At 43.4% G+C, this 26,904-nt stretch overlaps 1 protein-coding gene across 11 annotated transcripts in view; it reads left to right on the forward strand.

Annotated features, from left to right (window-relative positions):
- QKI (QKI, KH domain containing RNA binding) overlaps positions 1 to 26,904 on the forward strand; it is a 172,334-nt gene that overhangs the window by 77,152 nt on the left and 68,278 nt on the right. For 6 of the 11 annotated variants that reach the window (XM_069769535.1, XM_069769539.1, XM_069769537.1 and 3 more), the window contains exon 3: positions 9,441 to 9,557. In XM_069769535.1, coding sequence (XP_069625636.1) covers positions 9,441 to 9,557 — 117 coding nt within the window. Of the gene's footprint in view, positions 1 to 9,440; positions 9,558 to 10,960; positions 11,006 to 26,904 lie in introns of all 11 variants that reach the window. The other 5 variants (XM_069769532.1, XM_069769534.1, XM_069769533.1 and 2 more) reach the window with 1 other exon arrangement.

A 26,904-nucleotide genomic window follows, 5' to 3' on the forward strand; every position in this document is an offset into this window, starting at 1 on the left:
GGGTTATGATCCCATTGGTTTCTACCTATTAGTAATTTGTATAGGTGCCCAGAAATGTTGCATCATGCACCTAGCTTATCACCGCCTTCTGCATTTAGTTTTGTTTTTGTTTTCTTACAGAAAATGTTCATAATGTTAATACAATTATCCAGAAACCTGCATTACTTTTATCTGTCATCTCATTGAAATGCGAATATTTACCTCCTGCCCAGACTTTCCTATTCTTTTCTTAGTATTGATAACACATGTAAATGGCCTATTTACCATAATTGACTCTGCTTTGTTCACTTTGCATGATGGAGGTAGGTAGAACTTTCCTTGAGAGGTGTTTAGGAGGCGGATACTTTCACACTGACCATCCTTCTTCCTTTCATTACACCTTGCAATCAGGTAACATACCGTAGTTAATTACAATTAATGTTAATGAGCACCTGTTATCAGAGAAGGGTTTATTAAATTAGATTTTTGTGTTAAATAGATTTCACATTCAAAATCCATTTTAAATGAGCTACACAGTGTTATAGGGGTCCTAGCCAGTATACAAATCCTACTAACATGGTACCTGTTAGTGGCATAGTGCCTGAGAAAATAGCTTAATTTTATGTGCAAATGAGGGGGCTTCAGTGCGGCTTCGCACGCACACACTGTCTTCTCCTCGCTACACTAGTACACAAGTGTAGCAAGCGGCTACAGAGAGGAGGATATGACGGAGAGCAAATACGCGCGATTGCGGAGTTTACTACACCACCCAATATGTGATTATCCTCACTGCCATGAATAATTATACACTATTCTCATTGATGGCAGTGGGGATAATCACTTATTTGGTGATGACGTAAGCTCGGGAGCCCATGAATTTGCTATCTGCTCTCTTGCCCATGCCAAGGGTGCACCAGAGCTCCCTAATTTGCATACAAACTTGTTATGTTCTCAAGCGCTGTAATGGAAACAGATAAACTGCTAATATAATTTTTGTACAGGCTAAATCCCCAACAACACTGTATATCTCGTTCAATATGTATTTTGGGCCTTCACTTCTTTTAAAAATAACAAATGGAGTTCTTGGAATTTCAGCCCTAGTTGCTGGCCCATTAATGTTTTTTTTTACTCTAACTTCCTTTTGTTTCAGGAAATAACACATGTACCTAGCCAAAATGATTAGATTCCAACGCTATCTTATGTATTGGTGTTTAATAGACCTATGTGAAGGTCATTGTAAAGAGAAGGGGAGCTGAGATATCAGACACCAGGGCTGATGGGTCCTGAATTATCAGCTTCTTATAGAGACATAGTAATCCTGTTGATAAGGCTGCTTGAAAACTCTTCCTCAGAGGAAAGTATGATAATAGAAAAGCCTCAGTGACCAGTGTGAATCGTGAGATAACTAGTTTAAGGATATCGCCAAGTGAATTAATTTTTTACAGTGTAAGGACGTCCATGGATCTCGGTCTGATCACGGACAGTAATGCACGAAGTGGCTGTGGGTCTCCAGACCCGAGCGCGACAACCTTATAGAAATACATAAAGCTGTTATGCTTTGGATGAAAGACCAGCGGCCGATCAGTGCTTGGACTGAGATGGACTTACGTCTCTGAGCCCGTAAAGTGTAGCCCACAGGCCTTCCATATATCTCTTTTTAATTTGCAAACCACAGCATGTCAGTGCTGGATTCAGCTGCTATGAAGTAATGGTTGTAGGAGACAACTACTACAATCAGGACGTCACAGCATAAGGAAGTACATCTAGCATAAGACCTCATTCAGATTTAGGTGTTTTTCATGCCCGCAAAAAAATTGTAATCAATGTTTTAGAACCATGTGTCATCAATGTTTTATCAGTGTTTTTCGTGTATGGATAAATAAACATTGGTACTGCAATATATAGTATAAGCAATCAGATGATTACAAGTTAGTCTCATTTGGGGGATACAAAAAAATTGAAAAAAAAGTCAACATAAAAATGAGTGAATTGCTCCTTTTTTTTCCCAATTAAAAATACAGAAAGAAAAAAAATAAACATTTGGTTAGTATCGCTTCGTTCGTAAAAGTCCCGATCAAAATATAAAATGAATTAATCTGATCGGTAAACGCTGTAATAAGAAAAAAAAAATCAAAATTCCTGAAATGCGTTTTTTTAAATCACCGCTCCTCCCTAAAAACAGATCAAAATATTTCATGTAGTAAAAAAAAAAGGTATCAAGGAAACGATCAGCTCGTCGCACACACACACACACACACACACACACACACACACACACACACACACACACACACACACACACACACACACACACACACACACACACACCCCTTGTGCAGCTCAATTGACTGAAAGCAAAAATGTTCTGGGACTCAGAAAATGACAACACAAACCAAAAAAATGACTTACACATTTCTGAATGCACTTGAGTACACACTATTAACATGGTAGTTGGCGGTTTGTTTTGTGATGTCAGTGTATTATTTGTATACTGTTGGTCCTGTGATACATGGAACAAGTGTTGTGCATCACCCAGACCAACATTGCTGAATGTCTTAGGTGTGTGTGTGCCTATATTAGTGTGTCAGCACACTATTTTTCTTAAGTTTGATTCGTTCATCCTGCTGTAGGGAATGTGCGTGTAGATGTATTTACCGTGTGTTGAGTTTTAGATTATCTGTCTCCACCACCTGACTCCCCGCGTGTATGCGTGGTAGCGGTGAGGACCCCAGTGTACGAGTTTGTAATGAGTTCAATTGATGCTGATTGGGAAGGTCAAAAGCCGAGTGGCAGGTTGCCGCTGAATCTCGCTCTACCTCTGAGCCGGCACAAAAAGCATTCCCGGATATCTTGCCTTTGCAGTTTCATCTTTTTTTTTTTTTCTTCTTCTCTGTATTGCTCTGCAAAGGCAAATAAAGAGCCACAAATGCCTCCAAATCGTGCAGAATCCCTAAGGATTACAAAAATAATTTTCATTCATATTGCGCTCTCATCAAAAGGTCACCGCAAACTGTTCCAGGGGCTCTGAATGATTGTCTTATCAACACGAAACTAATCTAACCAAAACAGGCCGGCGCTGGCAACCGCACTCGCCCCGCAGAACAGGTGCATGGAGGCTTTAGAAGCCGAGCGAAAAAATGCATTTAACCATAATGCAGCCCAGATTAGACAAGCCGGTTAAATCCGCTAAATCTACATTTATTCACATTCAACAACAGAAGCAAGGATGGCTTTAGCCATTGTTCAGTCCAGATTAGGATTTGCAATCACTGAGTAATGCAATGGATCCGTGTACATGAGCTGCTGCTGAATATGTCATGGACAGCAGCATCCGCCGTGGCTATATACGGTGTATCCGACAGGCACTCGTTACACCCAACATTCCCCTGCAGCGGTTAGCCCGCCACTATTAGTAGAAATACTCATTATCGGGGCTGTGCATATTGCTCTCCGCATTAATCACACGGAATAGTATGGCCATTCGGTCGGTGTCATTTTGATAAAATAAGGGTGCATTGTTTGCAGGTACCCACTTGTCCTAGTGTCCTTCTCACTCGGGGATGACCTATCCGTATATATTTGGAGCTTGTCTTGTCTTTTGTGTGTTGGGGCTGTGACACAGCTTTGCGAGTGTGACTCGGAATTGAAAACTACGTCTGTGTTCACCTCTCTGTGTTCACCTCGACTTGATTGATCCTGATCAGTGTTGATTTACGTGCTGGCTCTTTAGCAATCAGACATTTCCTTTCTAAGCTACGCAGGGAATAACCATGCTGTGATTTTTTTTTCCCCTCTCTCCTTGAACTGCTGTCCTTTTGAATATTCACTGGAGCATAGCCAAAAATAAAGGCAAGGATTGCACACCCTTTTCTCTGTACATCCAGGCTTTTTGTTAGTAATTTTCTGTTAATGCTCAGCTTATCAGTCTTCTAGCAAAGAATGTATCTATTGTAGAGTTTTAATATTTCATTAATCCCTTGTAAATACCACACTGTTTTTTATAGGCTGTTCAGGATTGTTGGCATAGTTTGAAAGTAAAATTGTATGTCAAGCTTAAGAGTTTTCTCACGAACAAACTTGATTTTAATCAATATATCTTTGAATAGTAATAATTTCCACAATTAGATGTCTTTAAATAAAATGTTCCTGTGCTGAGATAATCTTATAAATGCGCCCCTGCTGTGTACTGAGTAATGTCCGTGTCTGACCGTACAGGGACATGGTCTGATCACACCACAGCTCCTGGGCAGGGAGGAAGGAGAAGAAAGTATACAGACAGGGCAGCACGGGATCACAGCTGATGCTTTGAGGTAAAGCATTGCTTAAAAAGAGGCAGGGAAATGTTTTATTTCACAAAAACAATAATTTGTGATCCGGTGCTACCCTGTCAGTATACTCTTTTGCTTCCTCCCTGCCCAGGAGATGTGATGTGATCAGACCATGTCCCTGTACGGTCAGACACAGCCATTACACAATACACAGCAGGAACACATTTATAAGATTATCTCAGCACAGGAACATTTTTTAACACATCACATTCAGCTGTGGAATTTTTATTCCAAAATCTGTGAATTGTACTTTGTTCGTGGGAAAACCCATTTAAGTAGTTAACACTTCATGACATATCAACTGATAGTGCCTTAAATGTCTGATTGATGGGCACTGCCATGGTGATACACTGCCTCTCTCCTTGATTTCAGTACATTTCACCCTCATTCTTAGGCTGCCAGACAGGTCCCAGTGGTCGCCCCTCCACTACTCATACATGTACACTCTCCCTATTCCAAGCATGCATATAATAAGCGGGTGAGAAGTTGTGCCGCTTGTTTGACCCCCCCCCATACATTTTAGATGACTGTCTACAGAACGATGGCACATACACAGGAGCGTTCTCTTGGCCTTTGGTCTCCGTATGAGAGCCGCGACTAACTGTCTTTCAAACAAAGGGATCTGTTTTCTGAAATAGAAATTTCTAGCCAATTCTGCCCCCTAATAGATGTGTGTGGAGCCCCCATAAACACTAAACTGTCGGCCCAACTTCTATATCTGTGGGTTTGGGCCATGTTGGTGTACAGTTCCACAATCTGCTTAGACAATCTTCTAAAAGGTCAGATTAGGCGTTCAGCGGTCCGAGGAAGCCATGGTGGTAGGCATTGATTGTCTCCCAGCTTTCTTATAAATAGAGGGCAGAAGATGGCTGAAGGATAGAATAATTCCTTGCCATGTTCTATTTTCGGACCCCATTCTCTATGAATTTGGCCTGTTCTGTAGAAGGTTAATCCTTGTCTGTTTCATTGATGGGGGGGAAATTAACATTCACTCTCCAGAAAATGAATATGAATATGAATATCTTGAGACTTTATTTTTTTTTTTTCCCTCCGTCTTAGACAGGTAGCAATATATCATATTTATCGTCTTGCTTGTTAGACTTCTAAGAGCACGGTTTTAAAAAGGCATTTAGAAGTGTTATCTTCAGAGCAAAAGTGCTTTAGAAGGATGTGGTATCGGTGCCCTTGTCTGAGGGACATTACAGGTTCACCGTGTCAATGACTGCTGTATCCCTGCGTGTAATTAAAACCCCAAATTGTCATAGAATATTGACATTTATATTTAGACTCACACAAGCACTGTGCAAACCGTCTGCTGCAACCGTCTGTATTAAGCATTTATAAATGGTGAAATTAGGATGTGACTTCCTGTTCATTTCTAAATCTGGCTTCTTTGTTGCATTGCCTTCATAACCCTAAGATCACATCGTATTTGGTTAGATTAAACGGCACAAACTTGTGGTCAGATTCCTGCAGTGTAATCTAGAAAGTGCCAGTTTCCAGAGATGTCACTTATTAGGCTGTGTTGTAATTTCCAAACAATCAGTGTTTTATCAGCATGAGATTATCACTGCCGACTAGGTCTCACATGCAGACCAGTCAGGCTCTTCTGTGTAGCTCCGCCCCCACCACTGATTGGCAACAACCTGTGTACACTGTGCACGGTCAGCAAGCTGCCAATCAGGCTGTGAGCGATGTAATACGCAGCTCATCGTTTTGAGCACTGCTACATCTACAGCAGAGAAAACTGGAATTCTACCAAAGCTACAGCAATTAGTCTAGTAAGTGACACCTCTCTGGAATCAGGGTCTCTGTCCCTGCATCATGCTGCACTCAGATTACATAACACAAAAATGCTGACCGATTCCCTTTAAGGTGACTTGTTCCATGCTTTGTCTGAAGACCAATGATATGGGTCCTGATGCTAAACCAGTTGCACCAGGGCCCTTTCGGGCTGTGTTTACATACAGCAAATTAATTACAGAAATTTCTTACTGTCCTCAGATATATGCAACAGATTTGTAGTGAGAGAAGCTAATAAACATAAATGTCCCCTAATACCCATCCTATTCAGCCATTCCTCTCCAAATCGGCTTCCTCATAATACTCAATAGCTAGCAGTCTTTTTCCCCCTGTCCTTAAATGATAGTGAACTGTTTATATATTGTCCAATTAATACTGAGCAAATGTTATTTTCTAACAAGGGCCATTACTCTTCTAGACATTTCCTGCAGAGTATAAAAATTGACAAAATAGCAGTGCATACGGATCAATGTATTAGAACAGTTAAGATACTGTGGAGCCAAACGTCTGACCATTGTTGTACTGGTGGTATCTTATTACACAAAGCTGAAACGGGGCGTTATGTCCACTTACAGAACCAGAATGTAATGCAATTGTGTGTATGTGTGCGGAGGAGTTTACGATTATTAGAGAAAAAAGTACATTATAGTGCAAAATGAGTTAATAAACAGCAAAAATGAATCATAATATACAATATAACACGATTAATATCATTACATTGAAAAAAACTGTTCACCCATAATGTAATATCGTCAAACTAATAATAAATTACCATTAAACCGCGTCTACAACTCTCAATCGCTACTTCAGCAGTGTATAAAGCCGCTGCATGTCGTGTGGCTGTTCGACAGCAGCTACACATTCAGGGATTGCCTATTTTTTAGGCTGTCAGGCCTTTGGGCAGAGAATAATGTTAAAGGGAATCTGTCACCCCATTTTTGGCCTATAAGCTGCGGCCAGCGACGTCAGGGGCTTATCTACAGCATTCTGTAATCCTGTAGATAAGTCCCCAATGTAACCTGAAAGATAAGAAAAAAAAGGTTATATTATACTCACCCAGGGGCGGTCCCGGTGCGGTCCGATGGGCATCTTCATGCCATGACGTCCTCTTCTTTGTTTCCTGTTATGGCTCCTACAGAGCAAACCACATTATATATTCAGTGTATATATTTAAAAATAAAAGTGCAATAGTGACTAAATAAATATTATACCTCATATAAATAGTATAAGCCAATCTGAGTATAAGCCGAGGCACCTAATTTTGCCACGAAAAACTGGGAAAACATATAGACTCGAGTATAAACCGGGTATGCACGGTCTCCTCATCCCTACCCTGGTATGCATGGCCTCCTCATCCCTACCCTAGTATGCATGGCCTCCTCATCCCTACCCTGGTGTGCACGGCCTCATCATCCCTACACTGGTGTGCACGGCCTCCTCATCCCTACCCTGGTGTGCACGGCCTTCTCATCCCTACCCTGGTATGCAAGGCTCCTCATCCCTATCCTGGTATGCATGGCCCCCTCATCCCTATCCTGGTATGCATGGCCCCCTCATCCCTATCCTGGTATGTACGGCCTCCTCATCCCTACCCTGGTATGCACGGCCTCCTCATCCCTACCCTGGTATGCACGGCCTCCTCATCCCTACCCTAGTATGCATGGCCGCCTCATCCCTACCCTGGTGTGCACGGCCTCCTCATCCCTACCCTGGTGTGCACGGCCTCCTCATCCCTACACTGGTGTGCACGGCCTTCTCATCCCTATCCTGGTATGCACAGCCTCCTCATCTCTGTCCTGGTATGCATGGCCCCCTCATCCCTATCCTGGTATGCACAGCCTCCTCATCCCTACCCTGGTATGCACGGCCTCCTCATCCCTACCCTGGTATGCACGGCCTCCTCATCCCTACCCTGGTATGCACGGCCTCCTCATCCCTACCCTGGTATGCACGGCCTCCTCATCCCTACCCTGGTATGCACGGCCTCCTCATCCCTATCCTTGTATGCCCGGCTCCCATCAAAAAAGCATTAAAAAAAAAATCATCCTACTTACCTTCCTGCGCTCCCTCGCAGCGTCTTGTTTCGGTGCTGGCAGCTTCCAAATGCTTGTAAGCAGTGCATGGCAGTGATGTCATGTGCTGTTTACAAGCAGAGCACAACTTCCAGAATACTCACTGCTCCCCACGCCGGGTCTATGTGCGTGGAAGGCAGTGAGTATTCATTGCTATTAAGTAGCGTGCACAGTGTCAGCCGTATGCGGTCACGTGTCTACACTACTTAAGGGAATAAATATTCACCTCTCTCCATGCCTATGGGAGTGGAGCAAGGTGAATGTTCATTTCTCTTAAGTAACGGGTGCACATGATTGCCAGCCGCTGCTGGAAACCAGCGGCTGCAGATGATACTGTGCATGCTATAATAGAAATGAATATTCACTGACAGCACAGTGAATATTCATTTCTCTTTAGCAGCGGGCACAGGCTTTAGCCGCAGCAGCTTTTCCTGCCTCCTGTAACCCGCTGCTTGACCGCTGCCGCTCCTCCATGTTCTGGGACAATGACTCGAGTATAAGCCGAGGGGGCGTTTTCAGCACAAAAAAAGTGCTGAAAAACTTGGCTTATACTCGAGTATATACGGTAAGTCTAAAATCTAGTGTTGATGGACTTTACATAGTCGATCATTGCTTGTTATATGTAGAAATCTGCTGTTGTAAACCCTAATTGAATAAGCCGTTACTAGAGTCATGTAGCTTGTTTGGGATGTCAGGTGAGGTCCAGGTTAACGAAGAGCTCAATGGAAAATGCATTTACTTGGTTTCGGCTTAAAAAGATTTTGTCAACAGGGTATATGCTATGTTTTCTGAGACCCACATGATGTAGTGGTTATAAACCTGATTCCAGGGATATATTGCTTACTAGACTGTTTTTGCATCGGTACACTAAGTGGTTTATCAGGAGGAGATTATCACTACAAGACTAGGTACCCATGCCTCCTAGTCAACTGCTCCGCGTAACCCCCATCTCCAGCACTGATCAGTAGCTTTCTGCCAATCAGTGGTTTGGGCAGAGTTATATAGCGCTCAGCATTAGAGAACTGTTACATCTGCAGTACAGAACACATTGATTGTATCAAAATACCAGCATGTAGACTAGCAAGCAACACACTGCTGGAATCCGGGTTCCTGCCACTATATCATGCTTAGGTTCCCTTTAAGGTGCAGTTTATAAAACACTTGATAAAACGGATGAGCATATACTTAATCTTGTATGTTTTTTTTACAAACGGTTAAATAGCTGCGATGTTCTAACATTGACTTTCTTCTCTTTCAGTTCAACTTTGTTGGACGTATCCTTGGACCACGGGGACTAACTGCTAAGCAATTGGAAGCAGAAACCGGATGCAAGATTATGGTTCGAGGCAAAGGCTCAATGAGAGACAAGAAAAAGGTTGGTATACCCACTTACCGCAAAGAGCTATGCGTCTACGATTCTGCCGCACGTAGCGATAGTATAACTACATGATTTCTAGAGGCAGGTCTGGCATGGCGGTGCCCAAGACATGGCCGTTCATTTAGAGCGAATCCTTAGATACCGCGGGATGCAGAAGCGTACTGTGACCACAATACTCATTAGATTGGCTGAACTTGGCCTTGTTCTTTAGGCTTTGTTTCCTTATTAATGATTCCATAATGCCACACGTGGTCACAATTGTCTTTATCATTTCCAAAATAAAAGAATTGTATCTTTTTCTATACTATAAAGTTACCAAAGGTACAGTTGCTTGAATCCAATCCATTTCAGTCCTGCTTCTAGCTATAAATACGTTTTTTGTAAGTACAATTGGCCTAAATACCAGTTGCCACAATTACCCGTAGTAAGCAGAGTGTGGCCAGTGTAACCTTGGGATGAGATTATTCTCTTTATCGTACCAAGCCCCCATCATAAGTAAACTTATTTTTTTTAGCAATATGCCATCCCTTTTTAGAGAAGTCAAAACACCTGTAAAATTGTTATGAAAGAGACTTCACACTAAGCGACGCTGCAGCGATACCGACAACGATCCGGATCGCTGCAGCGTCGCTGTTTGGTCGCTGGAGAGCTGTCACACAGACAGCTCTCCAGCGACCAACGATGCCGGTAACCAGGGTAAACATCGGGTTACTAAGCGCAGGGCCGCGCTTAGTAACCCGATGTTTACCCTGGTTACCAGCGTAAAAGTAAAAAAAACAAACACTACATACTTACCTACCGCTGTCTGTCCTCGGCGCTGTGCTTCTCTGGTCTGGCTGTGAGCACAGCGGCCGGAAAGCAGAGCGGTGACGTCACCGCTCTGCTTTCCGGCTGCCCGGCGCTCACAGCCAGACCAGAGAAGCAGAGCGCCGAGGACAGACAGCGGTAGGTAAGTATGTAGTGTTTGTTTTTTTTACTTTAACGATGGCAACCAGGGTAAACATCGGGTTACTAAGCGCGGCCCTGCGCTTAGTTACCCGATGTTTACCCTGGTTACCAGCGAAGACATCGCTGAATCGGTGTCACACACGCCGATTCAGCGATGTCAGCGGGAGAGCCAGCGACGAAATAAAGTGCTGGACTTTCTTCCCCGACCAGCGACATCACAGCAGGGGCCTGATCGCTGCTGCGTGTCACACTGGACGATATCGCTAGCGAGGACGCTGCAACGTCACGGATCGCTAGCGATATCGTCTAGTGTGACGGTACCTTAATGTTAGTAAGCTTGCAGGCTATATGATGTGTACGTGCTCGTGTCACTTAGCTTTTATTGTTCATTATGTTCCTGTAATATGCCTTTCTAACTAGCAATTATTACTGTTTTGACATGCTGCATGTAGGCTGTTACCAATATACTGGAATGCAGTATGTTGGCGCTTAATAAGGTAAGCTGATACAAAACTTGTTTATTTCTTTAAAAATAAAATACTCTGCATATTCCGTGGATCTGGAAACGCAAAAAAATCTCTGATTTTTGTTTAGACTGAATAGGAAAATGTTAAATCTGGTAGACATTGACTTTAAGATAGTGGGTCTGATGTGTAATGGATCTGGGGCCCCATCGGTTTAATGTTTCTCTGCTATTATGAAGGAGGAAAAGATCGGAATGGTACCATCTTACCCAGTACATTTTTGGAAAGTAGCAGGATATGCAATTAACCAGTCTTGGGGCATAACCCTCATTTACAAGTATAATTACAATCCTGGTTGCATCATTTCTTACCGGAGTACAGTTTGTGACTGTAACCACCATGATGTATATAGGCATTTGCATACAGTTGTATCCATAAGTTCAGTTTGGAGTTTGAATATTGATGTTAAGGACAAGTTCCGTCCACATTCAAAATGTGCTTTGTGTAATGAATCTTTGCAAGGCATATGCTAGGCTCCGCTAAAATGTAGCCATATGTACCGTATATACTCGAGTATAAGGCTTCTTTCAGACTTCCGTCGGTACGGGGATGTCGCTAAGCGTTGGTGCAACGTACCGATGGACGTTGTGAAAATTCGGCACAACGTGGGCAGTGGATGCAGTTTTTCAACGCATCCGCCGCCTATTCTAAAGTCCCAGGGAGGAGGGGCGGAGTTCCAGCCGCGCATGTGCGGTAGGAAATGTAGGACCCGACATCCGAAAAAACGTTCCCTTTAACTTTTTTTCGTGACGATGGTCCGCCAAAACATGACGCATCCACTGCGTATGGTCATACGTCGCGATACGTCGGCAATACAAGTCTATGGGAAAAACCGCATCCTGCGGGCACATTTGCAGGATGTGGTTTTTTTTCCCAAAACGACGCATTGCGACGGAGGTCAAACGACTCAAGTGTGAAAGAAGCCTAAGCCGACTCGAGTATAAGCCGACCCCCCCTAATTTTGCCACAAAAAACTAGGAAAACTTAATGACTCGAGTATAAGCCTAGAGTGGAAAATGCAGCAGCTACTGGTAAATTTCAAAAATAAAAATAGGTACCAATAAAAGTAAAATTAATTGAGACATCAGTAGGTTAAGTGTTTTTGAATATCCATATTGAATCAGGAGACCCATATAATGCTCCATACAGTTTATGATGGGCTCCATAAGATGCTCCATATTAAAATATGCCCCATATAATGCTGCACAAATGTTGATTATGACCCCATAAGATGCTCCATACAGACATTTGCCCCATACAATGCTGCTCAAATGCTGATTATGGCCCCATAAGATGCTCCATACAAATATTTGCCCCATATAATGCTGCACATGGCCCCATACAGATATTTGCCCCATATAATGCTGCACATGGCCCCATACAGATATTTGTCCCATATAATGCTGCACATGGCCCCATACAGATATTTGTCCCATATAATGCTGCACATAGTCCCATAAGATGCTTCATACAGATATTTGCCCCCATATAATGCTGCACATGGCCCCATAAGATGCTCCATATAGATATTTGCCTCATATAATGCTGCACATGGCCCCATAAGATGCCCCATACAGAATTTTGCCCCATATAACGCTGCACATGGCTCCATACAGATATTTGTCCCATGTAATTATTATTATTATTATTTATTTATATAGCACCATTAGTTCTATGGTGCTGTACATGAGAAGGGGTTACATCAAAATACAAATATCACTTACAGTAAACAAAAAACTAACAATGACAGACTGGTAGAGAGGGAAGAGGACCCTGTCCTTGCAGGCTTACATGTAATGCTGCACATGGCCCCATACAGATATTTGCCCCACGTAATGCGCCACATGGCCCCATAAGATGCTCCATACAGACATTTGCCCCATATGCTGTTGCTGCGATTAAAAAAAATAAAAAAAAATCACATACTCGCCTCTCAGGTCCCCGACACTTGCTATATTCACCTGCTCCGCGTTCCACCGCCACTGTGTCTTCCCGTCCTCTGCACCAACGTTCAGGCAGAGGGCGGCGCGCACTAATCGTGTCATCGCGCCCTCTGACCTGAGCGTCACTGCAGAGGACGCGGATGACGCAGCGGCTCCGACGGTGGAACTGGGAGCAGGTGACTATCGCGCACTGCGTTATACTCACCTGCTCCTGGCGCCGTCGCTGCACGTCTGTTCCCCGGCATCGGCAGTTTCTTCCTGTAGTGAGCGGTCACATGGTACTGCTCATTACAGTAATGAATATGCGGCTCCACCCCTATGGGAGTGGAGTGGGGTCTATATTCATTACTGTAATGAGCGGTACCATGTGACCACTCACTACAGGAACAAGATGCCGATGAAAAGATGTGCAGGAACTGCGCCAGGAGCAGGTGAGTATTACACATCTCTGCTCCCCCTCCCCTGCCGACTCCTGCGTATGACTCGAGTATAAGCCGAGAGGGTTACTTTCAGCCCAAAAAAGTGGGCTGAAAATCTCTTATTCTCGAGTATATACGGTATATGATTTATATAGGCCAAACCAGCCAATTGCAGCAAAATTTGCCTACCATCTAATGTGCATGGGTGCCACCCCAAAACTTACCCTTAACGAGTATGAGGAAGTTAAACTACATTCACCCCGGCCGCTCCATCAGATTCTAACAATAACGACCTGTCGTTCATGATAATTGTGTGATGTGAATGGGTTCAGCCACTGACCGATGGGTCTAGAAATACTTTAATTGTGCATGCGTGTTTAGGCAAGCAAAAAAAAAAAATCAACAATTTGGTCTGCCAAAAGGAGTAGAAATTCAAGTCTTAAATAGGGCTGGTTGTATTCCAATGTTATCAATAGATTGATTAGTAGTGGCTGGAACCAGTACATATTTGCTATTGTAAAAAAAAATTACATTATATTTTCTGTGTATGGTCATCGGAAATGTTTGTACAATACCTTATGAATTCAGTTATTGGAAATAAGTAGTGAGAATCACTTAACGTATGTGATTTGAAGGTTGAATCTACCTACACTTCAGAATGTTTGTGTTCTCACAGTTCTCGAAGTTTGATGTTACACTCCTCGTCCTGCATAAGCACTTGTCTGACGTTTTTCGCTAGTTTCGAGTTATGATTGCAACGTTCATTGTTTAATGGGGATATCTGGGATTTAAAAAAAGAAAAAAAGGCATGTATTTAGTCACAGAGGCAACTACCTGTCTGTTGTACGTGGCCCGCTCATTGGCCGTTCCTACTAGAGATTTTGCTACTCCCTGTCAACAGAGCAGCAGTTTGTCTTCCTGCTGACAGGGCGGGACTACTGGTATCATGGTGATTGACATCTGTTTCTCTGTCTAATTGGGGGAAGCCCAATCAGCATGACATCAGCAGTCCCACCCTGTCAGCAGGAAGATAAACTGCTGCTTTGACAGGTAGCTGAATCTCCAGCAGGAGCGGTCAATGATCGATGCCCGGTACAACAGACAGGTAGTTGCCTCTGTTAGCAACTACATACCTTATAAAAGTCCCGGATATCCCCTTTAAATGATTGTTTGCTTGTGTAAATGGACTCTTAGATTCGAAGTACCTTGTTCTTGAGGTGATAAGCTTCTGACAGGTGTCTTGCCTCTTTCTACTGAAAATACATTCATGCCTTGAAAAAGTATTCATATCCCGTGAACTTTTTCATGTTCTACTTACAAGCTTAAATGTATTTTATTGGGATTTTATGTGATATATCAACACAAAGTAGCACGTATTTGTAAAGTGTAAAGGAAATTAGACATGGTTTTCTAATTATTTTAAAAAGATAAATTTGAAAGTTGTGATTTGCAATTGTCTTCAGCCCCCTGAGTCAATACACTGCTACTTTTTGTTGGTTTATCACATAAAATCCCAATAAAATGCAGTTGTTTGTGGGTGCAGGATCATGGGGCACGAATACTTTTCCATGGCACTGTATGTGTGCAGGCAGCCAAGATGGTGCACTGGGTCTAACCTGATGTATCCAGCTGTATAGTTATGATTTTGACCCTTTATAGTACTAGTATATTGTACAGATACATTACCTTAGCCCCACGCTGAAAGCATCGGAGTACGGTTTTGTTTCATGCAGTGATCGTTGTTTTAGCTGCTGCATCCCTTTAGAGACTCTAGAAATAGTCCAGTTTATTGGATCAAGCTCCGAATTGTGTGCGCTTTATCCTAAGTTGTGAAATAGTGTTTTCTATGCATTAAAGTCAAGCAAAAAGAACAAGCATCGAAACCGTTTTTTTTGAGAGTACAGGGAGTAAGAAGAAAGGAAAGATTATTAGCTAATATGACTTTGTATTGTGAAGTGAAATTTGACTTCTCTTTTAATATTGCATGATCCCCAGACAGCCGTGCAGAAGAGAACAGACAGGCTGGAATGTTAATGCGTAGCGGCGCTATTCAAACACCTGGCACAGTATCACTGAGCTGCGGAAAAATGGCAGCTCCGCGTTCATTCATGTTCCTACCACATGGAGCTTGAAAGACAAATGGCAATCCGTGAGAAGTTGGGGCAGAAGTAATGTGACCAGATGAAGTATTTTGAAAGTGATGAAAAGGAAAAATATTTAGCCAGAAGCTGTATGGTGAAGACGAGATGTAACCTTAAGGCCTAGGAAAGCAGACGACGAGTGTCTGACTTCACTGACTGTCTTCATTGCCCCCAGTCAGTAAGAATGCCAGCACTCAGCGTGTGGCGCAGCTTCACAACAGCCACTCTTTGAGGTCTTTGCTAGCTCAAATAACTCCTGAACTCCACAAAGTACTTCTTACTTCTGACATTTAAATGTCAGGTGTGAAGAGAGAGCTGTGACAATGTATCGCTTGTTCTTCACTTTTTCTCTCCTTTCCTTTTTGTCGGGTGGTTGGTCTTAAAGTAGTAATCATTGGCATCATGTTTAACATATGTTTCAGCTGGCAAACATAGGAAGTCTCTAAAGGTTTGTGTATAGGTTTAGTATTGGATGGATGTGTATGCTGGGGATATAGATGCATACTTCTACCTATATCTGTGTACACCTGGTCATCACACCCAGAGGAGCTTGTTGGCTAGCCCTTTCCACAATTGTGGCCAGTGATGAAGTTGGGCTTCTTTATACCACGTTCACACATCAGATATTTAGCGAAATCCATGTTACAATTCTACAGCATTTCCATGGACAATATTCAATGGATTTATTTTTTTATTACAATTTTGAGTGGATTGGGTTTGTTAAAACCTGTACATTAACATTGTACTGTATAGCCACAAAGTTGGAAGCATCCAATTGTCAAGAATGGCTTTGTATGCCATAACATTAATACTAGCCTTAGTGGGCCAAGTCCAACTCATGCCGACCTGCCCCATACTGTTATTACCATTGTCCCACTGTCCACGGAATTTACAGTGGGCACTGTGGCCTTGATTCAGTAAGTTATTTAGCGGGCGCACCCAACTTAATGAATTTATCAGTGGCATGCGCCTCGTCCGAAGTTTTCTTGTAACGTTTCTGGCGTATGTGTACCATCACTTTTGATTGACTTGTCAGGCGGCTGTTAGCTCACCCTTTCTCCTCCCCAACTTGCCCACTTTGACTCAGCTGGCTGAAAGTGGCGTTAGAATGCCAAAGTCAAAATTTGCGACTTTTCAAAATCTTTTTTGCCAGAGTTCTAGTCCACACGCTTGAATTAAGCTAGTCCTGTGATTTGTGCGTCTTGCTGGCAGACATGATTGTGTCATCGCTTTAGAGTCCAGTGTGCTTCCCGCCACCCCTAGCGGACGCTTGGTATTGATCATAGTGATGTCGTGTGGCGGTAGTCTGTTATGAGGATTCCGGCACCGTTCTTGTGCTGAGTCCGGTTCTCGGCTCTGAGTGATGCAGCTGTAGATACGTGGTGTAGAGATGTGCACACTTCCGCCAGCTAATCCGTGCACATGATTGATATGTTTATCTCATTAATTCCCAGAGATTGTGTTGTCCCCAGACATGTGACCCCTGCGTGTCTGTGATTGACCTTTGCTCGGCGGCATCCCAAAATGGAGCATTTATTTCCACTAATTGGGGATGCCACCAGATAATGTCAGCTTTCTACAGTAGCATGTAGAAAGTATGTGCTGCAGTAATTCTTATTCTAGGAATAATGCATGAATCTAGCAGGGTAATTCCATGGGGAGTGGTAATGCATGGCCGCCGTGCTCCGCTTCTGCTGTGTATACAAATATGAGAGGCTGTCTAATTTTGTGGCAACTGCGAGAAACAATTCTTGTCCCACTGCGTATTAGAGATTGACTTCTCAATCAGCTCATGAAATAAAGTGCCTGTGCATTTCTCAGCGCTGGTCTTCTCAGCGTTTGCCATAAACATCATGGTGAGAAATTGTGCAGCATGCAATCAATACGATCACAAGCTTTCAATGGTCTTTGTTTGGAGAGGCAAAGCCACCTTGTGGGGTACAAGTAGCACTCGAAACAGTGCATGGAGTTCACATGTAGATCTCAGGGATTTATCAATTCCTACTATGGTGTTTTTTACTTGTCCATAATGACAGCACGTAACCCTCATGTGAGTGGGATTCATCGGGCTATCACCATAATAACCGAATGATCTTGATTAGCATACAGACTTTTTCTCTTACACACTTGTTTTTAAGAATGATTTTGTACTTTTTTTTTTTTTTTTTCTTAAATTTTAAGTTTCCCCTCAAAATAAAGCTGCTCCACTGACTCTGGAACCATTTTTCTTTCTCCTCGATGCCCCTCCCTTCCAAATTTTTGCCAACACTGTAATAAACATGCTAATTTTTCCTTCAGCCAACTGGGCGTAAACCACAAAACTTTGAAATTCTGTGATAATAGTCTCATTGGTTGAAGAAAGGAACATTTTCCTCTTTATTAGAGTTGAGCCAATTTTCTAAATTCAGTTCCGATTACAATTGGTGGCGAATATTGTATTTGCAATATTCGCCGAACACAGCTGAACTTTATGGGAGTCAATGGGAGTAGAAATGACGGAATATGTTCGGAATCCATCATCAAACATATATTCGGCATGAATAGGGCACCAATATGGCATATTCAGATTCGGCGACCAATTCCCGAACATATTTACTTAACTGTAATCTTTATTTCCGGGCATATAACTTTGGAAATCATTTCAGTGAGAATTAAAGGAGGTACTCGGTTTAAATTAAAATATCCAGTGAAAGGTCCTCTTCTATGAGAATCTGTTAGTAGGATCCACCTGTCTAAGCCGTCTCTGTTGGCGCCAATAGCAGTGTCTGTTCTTTTTGGAAGTCACTGCACCGCTGAGGCCAATCACAGGCTGCAGAGGTGCTGGAACTTATGAACTGGGCAGAAACTGTTTCCGATGCCAGTGCAAACCTCCATAGCCGTCTACACTGGATTTGCGGGCACCCTTGAAGCAGAATATGCCCCCATTTGTTGTTTTCAAATACACCATGGTTAAAAAATATATTTTTATTAGACTGCCCTTTAATGTGTACATGCATCTTCGATGGCTGTCAGTTGCACGGTCTTACAGCAGACACCTATTAATTGTGACTCTTTCACACGTGGACTCTTGGTTGAGCATTCATGTGTTCTTGGTAGGAGTGGAGGAGTTAGGCTACTTTCACACATCCGTCATTCGCCGTCAGGCTCAGTCCGGCAAATTTTGAAAGATGCCGCCGGATCCGGTTTTTCCCCATAGACTTGTATTGGCGCTGGATTGCGCAGGACGACCTTACGTTTTGTCCGGTATTTCCCGAATCCGGCAAAAATGACGTTTTCGGCGTCAGGTAGAAACCTACACAGTAAAGTTTTTTTGTTTTTTTTTTTGTCTCCGGCGAAAAAGCCGGAAGCGCCAGCGCTTCTGGCTTTTAGCTAGAATGGAAGCCTATGGGAGCCGGAAGGTGCCGGATCTGGAAAATGACGTCCGATGCTGGATTCCATTTTTTTAAACTGAGCATGCTCCAATTTTTTTTTTAATCCAATTATCTGGATATGCTAGTAGGATCCTTCAAAAAATCGGATCTGTAGCATCAGTTTTTCACAATCTGCGACGAATCCTTTTTTCAACATTCGACTGATTGTGCCTGACGGCAAAAACCTGATGTGTGAAAGTAGCCTTAGCTGCCGTAAGACCTTTTTGCCAGCAGCTAATTTAGATGAAAAGCAAAAAGATTAAGTAATTGAATCCAAACTTCCCAAACCTTCTCTACCCCAACATCTGTTGTCTGTTCTCCACATGCATTAATTGGTTAAAGGGAATCTGTCACCCCTAAAATCGTATGAGCTAAGGCCACTGGCATCAGGGGCTTATCTACAGCATTCTGTAATGCTGTAGATAAGCCCCTGATGTATCCTGAAAGATGAGAAAGAGGTTATATTCTACTCACCCAGGGGAGGTCCTGCTGCGGTCCGGTCCGATGGGCGTCGCGATCCGGGTCCAGCGCCTCCTATCTTCATACGATGACGTCCTCTTCTTGTCTTCCTGCCGCGGCTCCAGTGCAGGCGTACTTTGTCTGCCCTGTTGAAAGCAGAGCAAAGTACTGCAGTGCGCAGGCGCTGGGCCTCTCTGACCTTTCCCGGCGCCTGTGCACTGTAGTACTTTGCTCTACCTTCAACAGGGCAGACAAAATACGCCTGCGCCAGAGCCGTGGCAAGAAGAGGACGACATTGTATGAAAATGGGAAGACCCGGACCACGACGCCCATCAGACCGGGACCGCCCCTTGGTGAGTATAATATAACCTGTTTTTCTTACCTTTCAGGTTACATCGGGGGCTTATCTACAGCATTGCAGAATGCCGTAGATAAGCCCCTGATGCCGGTGGCCTTGGCTCATATACGATTTTTGGGGTGACAGACTCCCTTCATCCCAAAACTGGTACAGTCGGATGGTTTAGCTAGCTTAAATGTTCATTGGGGCCTTTAGGGAGAATTCACACTCTGCAGACTTTTTGCAGTAATTTTTGCAACTAAAAATCGATTCCTTTCATCTGAATAGGTTTGCGGCTTAGGCTGCGGATCCGCAGTGGATTTGGCCCTGCTGATCCGCAGCAGTTTTCCGCTGTGCCCATGCTGCGGAAAATTCCGCGCAGAAGTGCATCGGTTTATTTTCCGCAGCATGGGCATCGGTTTATTTTCCGCAGCATGTCAGTTCTTTGTGCGGATTCCATTATAGCAAAACACAGGTGAAATCCGCACAAAATCTGCACAAAATCCGCAGGGAATCCCCAGGTAAAACGCAGGTCATTTTAACTGCGAATTCTGCAGAATCTGCACGGAAAAATCTGCAATGGAATCCGCAACGTGTGCACATACCCTAAGACAAAAACTGCAGAAAATATGCATGGTTTGGCTGGAGAAGGTGTAGAAAAACCAGTAAAGCCAGCTGTAATTCCATAAGGGTGGGTTCACAAAGAGATATTTTTAACATTAAAAAAACTATTTGAATGTAGTTTGAACAAGCTAAGAAAAAGCTCAGTTTGACTGTTGAATAAAAATCTGCACCAAAAACCATGCATAAAAAAATCAGCGTTTTGTTGATTTTTCAGCAAAAAATTAATATGGCCTATTATTTGGAGACCAGTGATTTCTAAAACCATTTAAAGGGACACTGTCACCTGAATTTGGAGGGAACAATCTTCAGCCATGGAGGCGGGGTTTTTGGGTGTTTGATTCACCCTTTCCTTACCTGCTGGCTGCATGCTGGCTGCAGTATTGGATTGAAGTTCATTCTCTGTCCTCCGTAGTACACACCTGCACAAGACAATCTTGCACAGCGCAGGCGTGTACTATGGAGGACAGAGAATGAACTTCAATCCAATATTGCAGGCAGCATGCAGCCAGCAGGTAAGGAAAGGGTGAATCAAACACCCAAAAACCCCGCCTCCATGGCTGAAGATTGTTCCCTCCAAATTCAGGTGACAGTGTCCCTTTAAATGGTTTTAGAAATCACTGGTCTCCAAATAATAGGCCATATTAATTTTTTGCTGAAAAATCAACAAAACGCTGATTTTTTTATGCATGGTTTTTGGTGCAGATTTTTATTCAACAGTCAAACTGAGCTTTTTCTTAGCTTGTTCAAACTACATTCAAATAGTTTTTTTAATGTTAAAAATATCTCTTTGTGAACCCACCCTTATGGAATTACAGCTGGCTTTACAGGTTTTTCTACACCTTCTCCAGCCAATCCATGCATATTTTCTGCAGTTTTTGTCTTAGGGTATGTGCACACGTTGTGGATTCCATAGTACACGCCTGCGCTGTGCAAGATTGTCTTGTGCAGGTGTGTACTACGGAGGACAGAGAATGAACTTCAATCCAATATTGCAGCCAGCATGCAGCCAGCAGGTAAGGATAGGTTGAATCAAAAACCCCGCCTCCATGGCTGAAGATTGTCCCCTCCAAATTCAGGTGACAGCGTCCCTTTAACATGGATCCACTTTCCGCATCAAAAACCTCTCCAAGTGCTCTCTGAGTACTTCTTGATGTGGAACTTGAAGTAGGTCTGCTTGAAACCCATGCAAAAATCCTGTGTGAACATATCTTTTGAGTTAATTTAGATGGTTTTGGCCATCAACAAATTGCTTTTGAAATTGCTGGTCTCTGAATTTTAGTACTGATGTTTGTAAAGATATCACTTACCGTATATACTTGAGTATAAGCCGACCCCCCTAATTTTGCAACAAAAAAATGGGATAACTTAATGACTCGAGTATAAGCCCAGGGTGGAAAATGCAGCAGCTACCGGTAAAAGTAAAAATGGGTGCCAATAAAAGTAAAATTAATTGAGACATCAGTAGGTTGTGTTTTTGAATATCCATATTGAATCAGGAGCCCCATATAATGCTCCATAAAGTTTGATGGCCCCATAAGATGCTCCATATTAAAATATGCCCCATATAATCCTGCATAAAGGGTAATAATGGCCCCATAAGATGCTCCATAGACACATTTGCCCAATATAATGCTGCACAAATGTTATGGCCCCATACGATGCTCCATACAGACACTTGCCCCATAAAGTGCTGCACAAACGTTGATTATGGCCCCATTCAGACACTTGCCCCATACAGTGCTGCACAAACGTTATGGCCCCATAAGATGCTCCATACAGACACTTGTGACTTGCCCCATACAGTGCTGCACAAACGTTATGGCCCCATAAGATGCTCCATACAGACACTTGCCCCATATAGTGCTGCACAAACGTTATGGCCCCATAGATGCTCCATACAGACACTTGCCCCATTTGCTGTTGCTGCAATAAAAAAAAAATCACATACTCACCTCTCCGTCGCTCAGGTTCCCAGCACTTGCTATATTCACCTGCTCCACGTTCCGGCGTCGCTCCATCTTCAGCATCGTCTGCACTGACGTTCAGGCAGAGGGCGCGCACTAACTACGTCACCGCGCCCTCTGACCTGAGCATCACTGCAGAATACGCTGAAGATGGAGCGGCGCCAGAACAAGGAGCAGATGAATATCACGCAGCGCTCCCCTCCCCATTATAGTCACCTGCTCCTGGCGTGGTGCAGTCCCTGCTTCACCGCAGCTTCTTCCTGTACTGAGCGGTCACCGTTACCGCTCATTACAGTAATGAATATGCGGCTCCAGCCCTATGGGAGGTGGGGCCGCATATTCATTGCTGTAATGAGCGGTACCATGTGACCGCTCAGTACAGGAAGAAGCTGGGGCGCTGGGGTGTGCAGGGACCGCGCCAGGAGTAGGTGAGTATAATTAGACAGCCCCCGCTCCCCCTTCCCTGCCGACCCCTGGGTATGACTCGAGTATAAGCAGAGAGGGGGGGGGACTTTCAGCCCAAAACAAAGTGGGCTGAAAATCTCGGCTTATACGGTAAGTTACATTTACACAGTTACATAATGAGTACAGTTGTAAAAAAACAATCTGCATCCATGAAGTTCAGCTTAGAGATGGGAAAGAATTACAGGACATCCATAATGTCTTATCACCTCTGCCCTAAAGAGCGATCTCAAGTAGACTATTCCGTTGATTAAAGGCACCTGCAGATGACCCTGTTGTCGGTCAGCGTGCGATCCAACAAAACATTGTCAGTATTATTCTATGGGGCCGTGCACATTCCTGATTTTTTTTTTTTTTTTTCCTCGGGCTGAGTCTTTTCAAGGAAAAAATGACAGCGTGCAGGATTTGCATCCATTGATCAGATCGCACTCGGCCATGCAAGTAAATGAGTCCTTTGAAAAAAAAAATCTGTGACATTAGTGCGGTATGATTTTCACAGACTGAATGGAGATGATGGAGAATTTTTTTTCAATCTTCATAACTCAAGAAAATCTGATAGTTCTTATGGTGAAGAAGCCTTGTCGCCTCTGGAGCTTCCACCTTCCTCCAGACGGAGGGAATGCACCTTAAGTACTGACTTAAATTTAATTCTTTTCCCTTTTAAGGCCCCTTCAGATTAAGCGACGCTGCAGCGATACCAACAACGATCCGGATCGCTGCAGCGTCGCTGTTTGGTCGCTGGAGAGCTGTCACACAGACAGCTCTCCAGCGACCAACGATGCCGGTAACCAGGGTAAACATTGGGTAACTAAGCGCAGGGCCGCGCTTAGTAACCCGATGTTTACCCTGGTTACCATCCTAAAAGTAAAAAAAACAAACACTACATACTTACCTACCGCTGTCTGTCCTCCAGCCCTGTGCTCTGCACTCCTCCTGTACTGTCTGTGTGAGCACAGCGGCTGGAAAGCAGAGCGGTGACGTCACCGCTCTGCTTTCCGGCTGACCGACGCTCACAGCCAGAGCAGGAGGAGTGCAGAGCACAGCGCCGGGGACAGACAGCGTTAGGTAAGTATGTAGTGTTTGTTTTTTTTACTTTTAGGATGGTAACCAGGGTAAACATCGGGTTACTAAGCGCGGCCCTGCGCTTAGTTACCCGATGTTTACCCTGGTTACCAGTGAAGACAAAGCTGGATCGGTGTCACACACGCCGATCCAGCGATGTCCACGGGAGATCCAGCGACGAAATAAAGTTCTGGACTTTCTTCAGCGACCAACGATCTCCCAGCAGGGGCCTGATCGTTGGTCGCTGTCACACATAACGATTTTATTAACGATATCGTTGCTACGTCACAAAAAGCAACGATATCGTATGTGTGAAGGTACCTTTAGACTTCTAGATTTCTGATAAATTCTTTGGCTTTTAGGTAATCTCATTTATTTTAGCTAGTTTGACATAACTTATCAGAACATGGATCTCATTCTGCAGTTATTGCCTATGTCTGACTAAATACATTTTATTCTCTGAATACAAGGAAAGTCCATCTTATTAGTGGTAATGGAAAGTTCTAGACTGTTTAAATTAATAAGACACCTAGCGGTTCTGGTTTTAGTCTACAAGACTTTTTATTGTTTCTCATTTTTAGCACACGTGTGTTGGGACTGGTGTAACGCTTTAACAGTTTCCAGAAGCCTGGGTAAATTGATTTCCGCGCAAACCCTAAATCCTTAGAAAAATGATTGAATGGGGTTTTTTTTTTTCCAGCCTCTTAGAATTAGGCACATAGTAGGTAAAATATAAAAAAGTGTAAGATTAGGGTCATGTGAACCAACCTACCTACTGTAATGGTACAGATAAGATACTACCCCTATATACTGACTCACTAAGTACATATGTACACAATCATACTGTCTGAGTGGTATAGTGTACCTTTTATAGCAAAATAATAACTTTGGCACTGAAGAATGAAAGGCTCAAAAATTTCTGAACAATTGATATTTACGGTAATTACCGTATTTTTCAAATTATAAGACATTTTTTTCCCAAAAAAATTTGGGAGTAAAATGGGGGTTTGTCTTATAGTTCAAAGGTAGCTTTCAGGGGGTGGCTGCGGTGGAGCGGAGTCACAGGAGGCTGGTGGCAGGGTGATGCTGCGGACCCCAGGCTTGGTGGAAGGGGGTGTCTCGACGGTGCAAGGCAGCGGACCCTGGGTTACATAGTAACATAGTTAGTAAGGCCAAAAAAAGACATTTGTCCATCCAGTTCAGCCTATATTCCATCATAATAAATCCCCAGATCTACGTCCTACTACAGAACCTAATAATTGTATGATACAATATTGTTCTGCTCCAGGAAGACATCCAGGCCTCTCTTGAACCCCTCGACTGAGTTCGCCATCACCACCTCCTCAGGGTTCTCATAAGATTTCCCTGCTGTGGGCTTTGGGAAAATGGCCGTCAGGTAGCGCACACGCAGATTGAGGTTTCTGGAGACGAGATCTCAATCTGGGAATGTACCCCCTCTGGCAGCCATTTTCCCTTAGCACACCGCAAGGAACTCAATAGTAGGGAACTCTTCTCACCGCAAACATCTTATGAGAACCCAGGGTCTGCTGCCTTGCACCGTCGGGACACCCCCTCCCAGCATGGGGCCCGCATCATCGCCCCCCCCGCCCTGCCACGCTCTACCGTCACTGCCGCCCCTGTAAGCTACCGTAAAATCCAACTATAAGACACACCACCATTTTATTTACAAAAAATGATTTTCCTATTTTCCTCCCCAAAACTTAGGGTGCATGTTATGGTCCCGTGCATCTTATAGTTCTCAAAATATGATAAACTCTGACCAAGGAGATCCCACTAAATATCACTTGTTCAGCAATTTTTTGAGAATTTCATTCTTCAGTGCCGAAGTTATTTTACTAGTTTGACACCGTGCATTCTTGTGGGCCCTCACGGTTTAGCAGATCATCTACTTTAGCATGTGCCTTTATGGCAGTTATGGTGGACTAGGAGCGGCTGGAGAGCTCTGCACTGGCACACATTGCGCTGTAAAGACCTGGTGGCATACAGGACATTGGTTTGCTCTGACATGATATTTGCAAACCAATTTTGCGGTGGTGAAATATGTAAAAAGAAAAAACTTAGGCGGCAAAAAATTGGGTGCAGCTTTCATCTGTTTTTGTGGACAATTGACAGTTAACTTGGCTTTTTAAGGGGTTTTCTCAAGTTCTTACCTCATAAATACTGCAAAGTGCTTGTAAAAGTGAGTATCTCAGCTTTTTCTTATATTATTGTGTATGATTATTTTTATTCTCTATTCTGAAGAACTGAAAAGATTTCTACATCTATAGTGTACAGCTCATTACCGTCAGTTACCAGCCAGTTACCAGCTTAAGGAGCCTGAACTGGGATTCAGTCTGGTGTGCATGCAGCATGTAAGTGCGCACTCACACTGGCCACTGAACAGAAAAGAAAACCAAAGACCGGAAAATAATGATTAATACCCTGGAGTAAATAAATGAATACCATAGTGCATGGAAATAATATAGGGTACTTGGTTAACGTTTTTTTTTTTTTTTTTTTTTTTTTTTATAAAAAGGAGCTATGCTAGGAATAGGCGTTGGGGCAACCCATTATATCATGTGTACAACAGTCAACCAGGGAGCAGAATATGAAGGCAATGTTTTTGGCCTTGAATGAGGAGGAGGATGAAGCCTAATGTCAATGACCTGTGGGCCAGACAAATCCTCGGTGTCAGATGTTAGCTTGGTTTCTGCTGCTTTATCAGTCGGTTTGGGGCTGAAGTCAGCAATAACATTTGGGAAGAAGAGGAGGCATCATTGTGTAACTACGCAGATGCCTGGGAGAGGAAGTGAGAATGCCTCGTATCTGTTCTTCAGAATAAGTGACTGAGTTTGCAGCTCGGTTGTCTTGTGTTTAGAGGAATTGTTCAGGGTTAGACAGCCATGTGACCTCCAGAACGGTAGTGTGGAGCCGACAGGAGAAAAAGTAGCACAGACCTTTTCCAGACTTTTTTAGAGCCACTATTTATAGTCATTGGCAGGGGTCACAGACGTTGGACCTTTACCGATCTGACATTGGTGGCATATCATA

This window comes from Ranitomeya imitator, chromosome 5 (genome assembly GCF_032444005.1).
Source record: "Ranitomeya imitator isolate aRanImi1 chromosome 5, aRanImi1.pri, whole genome shotgun sequence".
NCBI classification, from domain to species: Eukaryota; Metazoa; Chordata; class Amphibia; order Anura; family Dendrobatidae; genus Ranitomeya; species Ranitomeya imitator.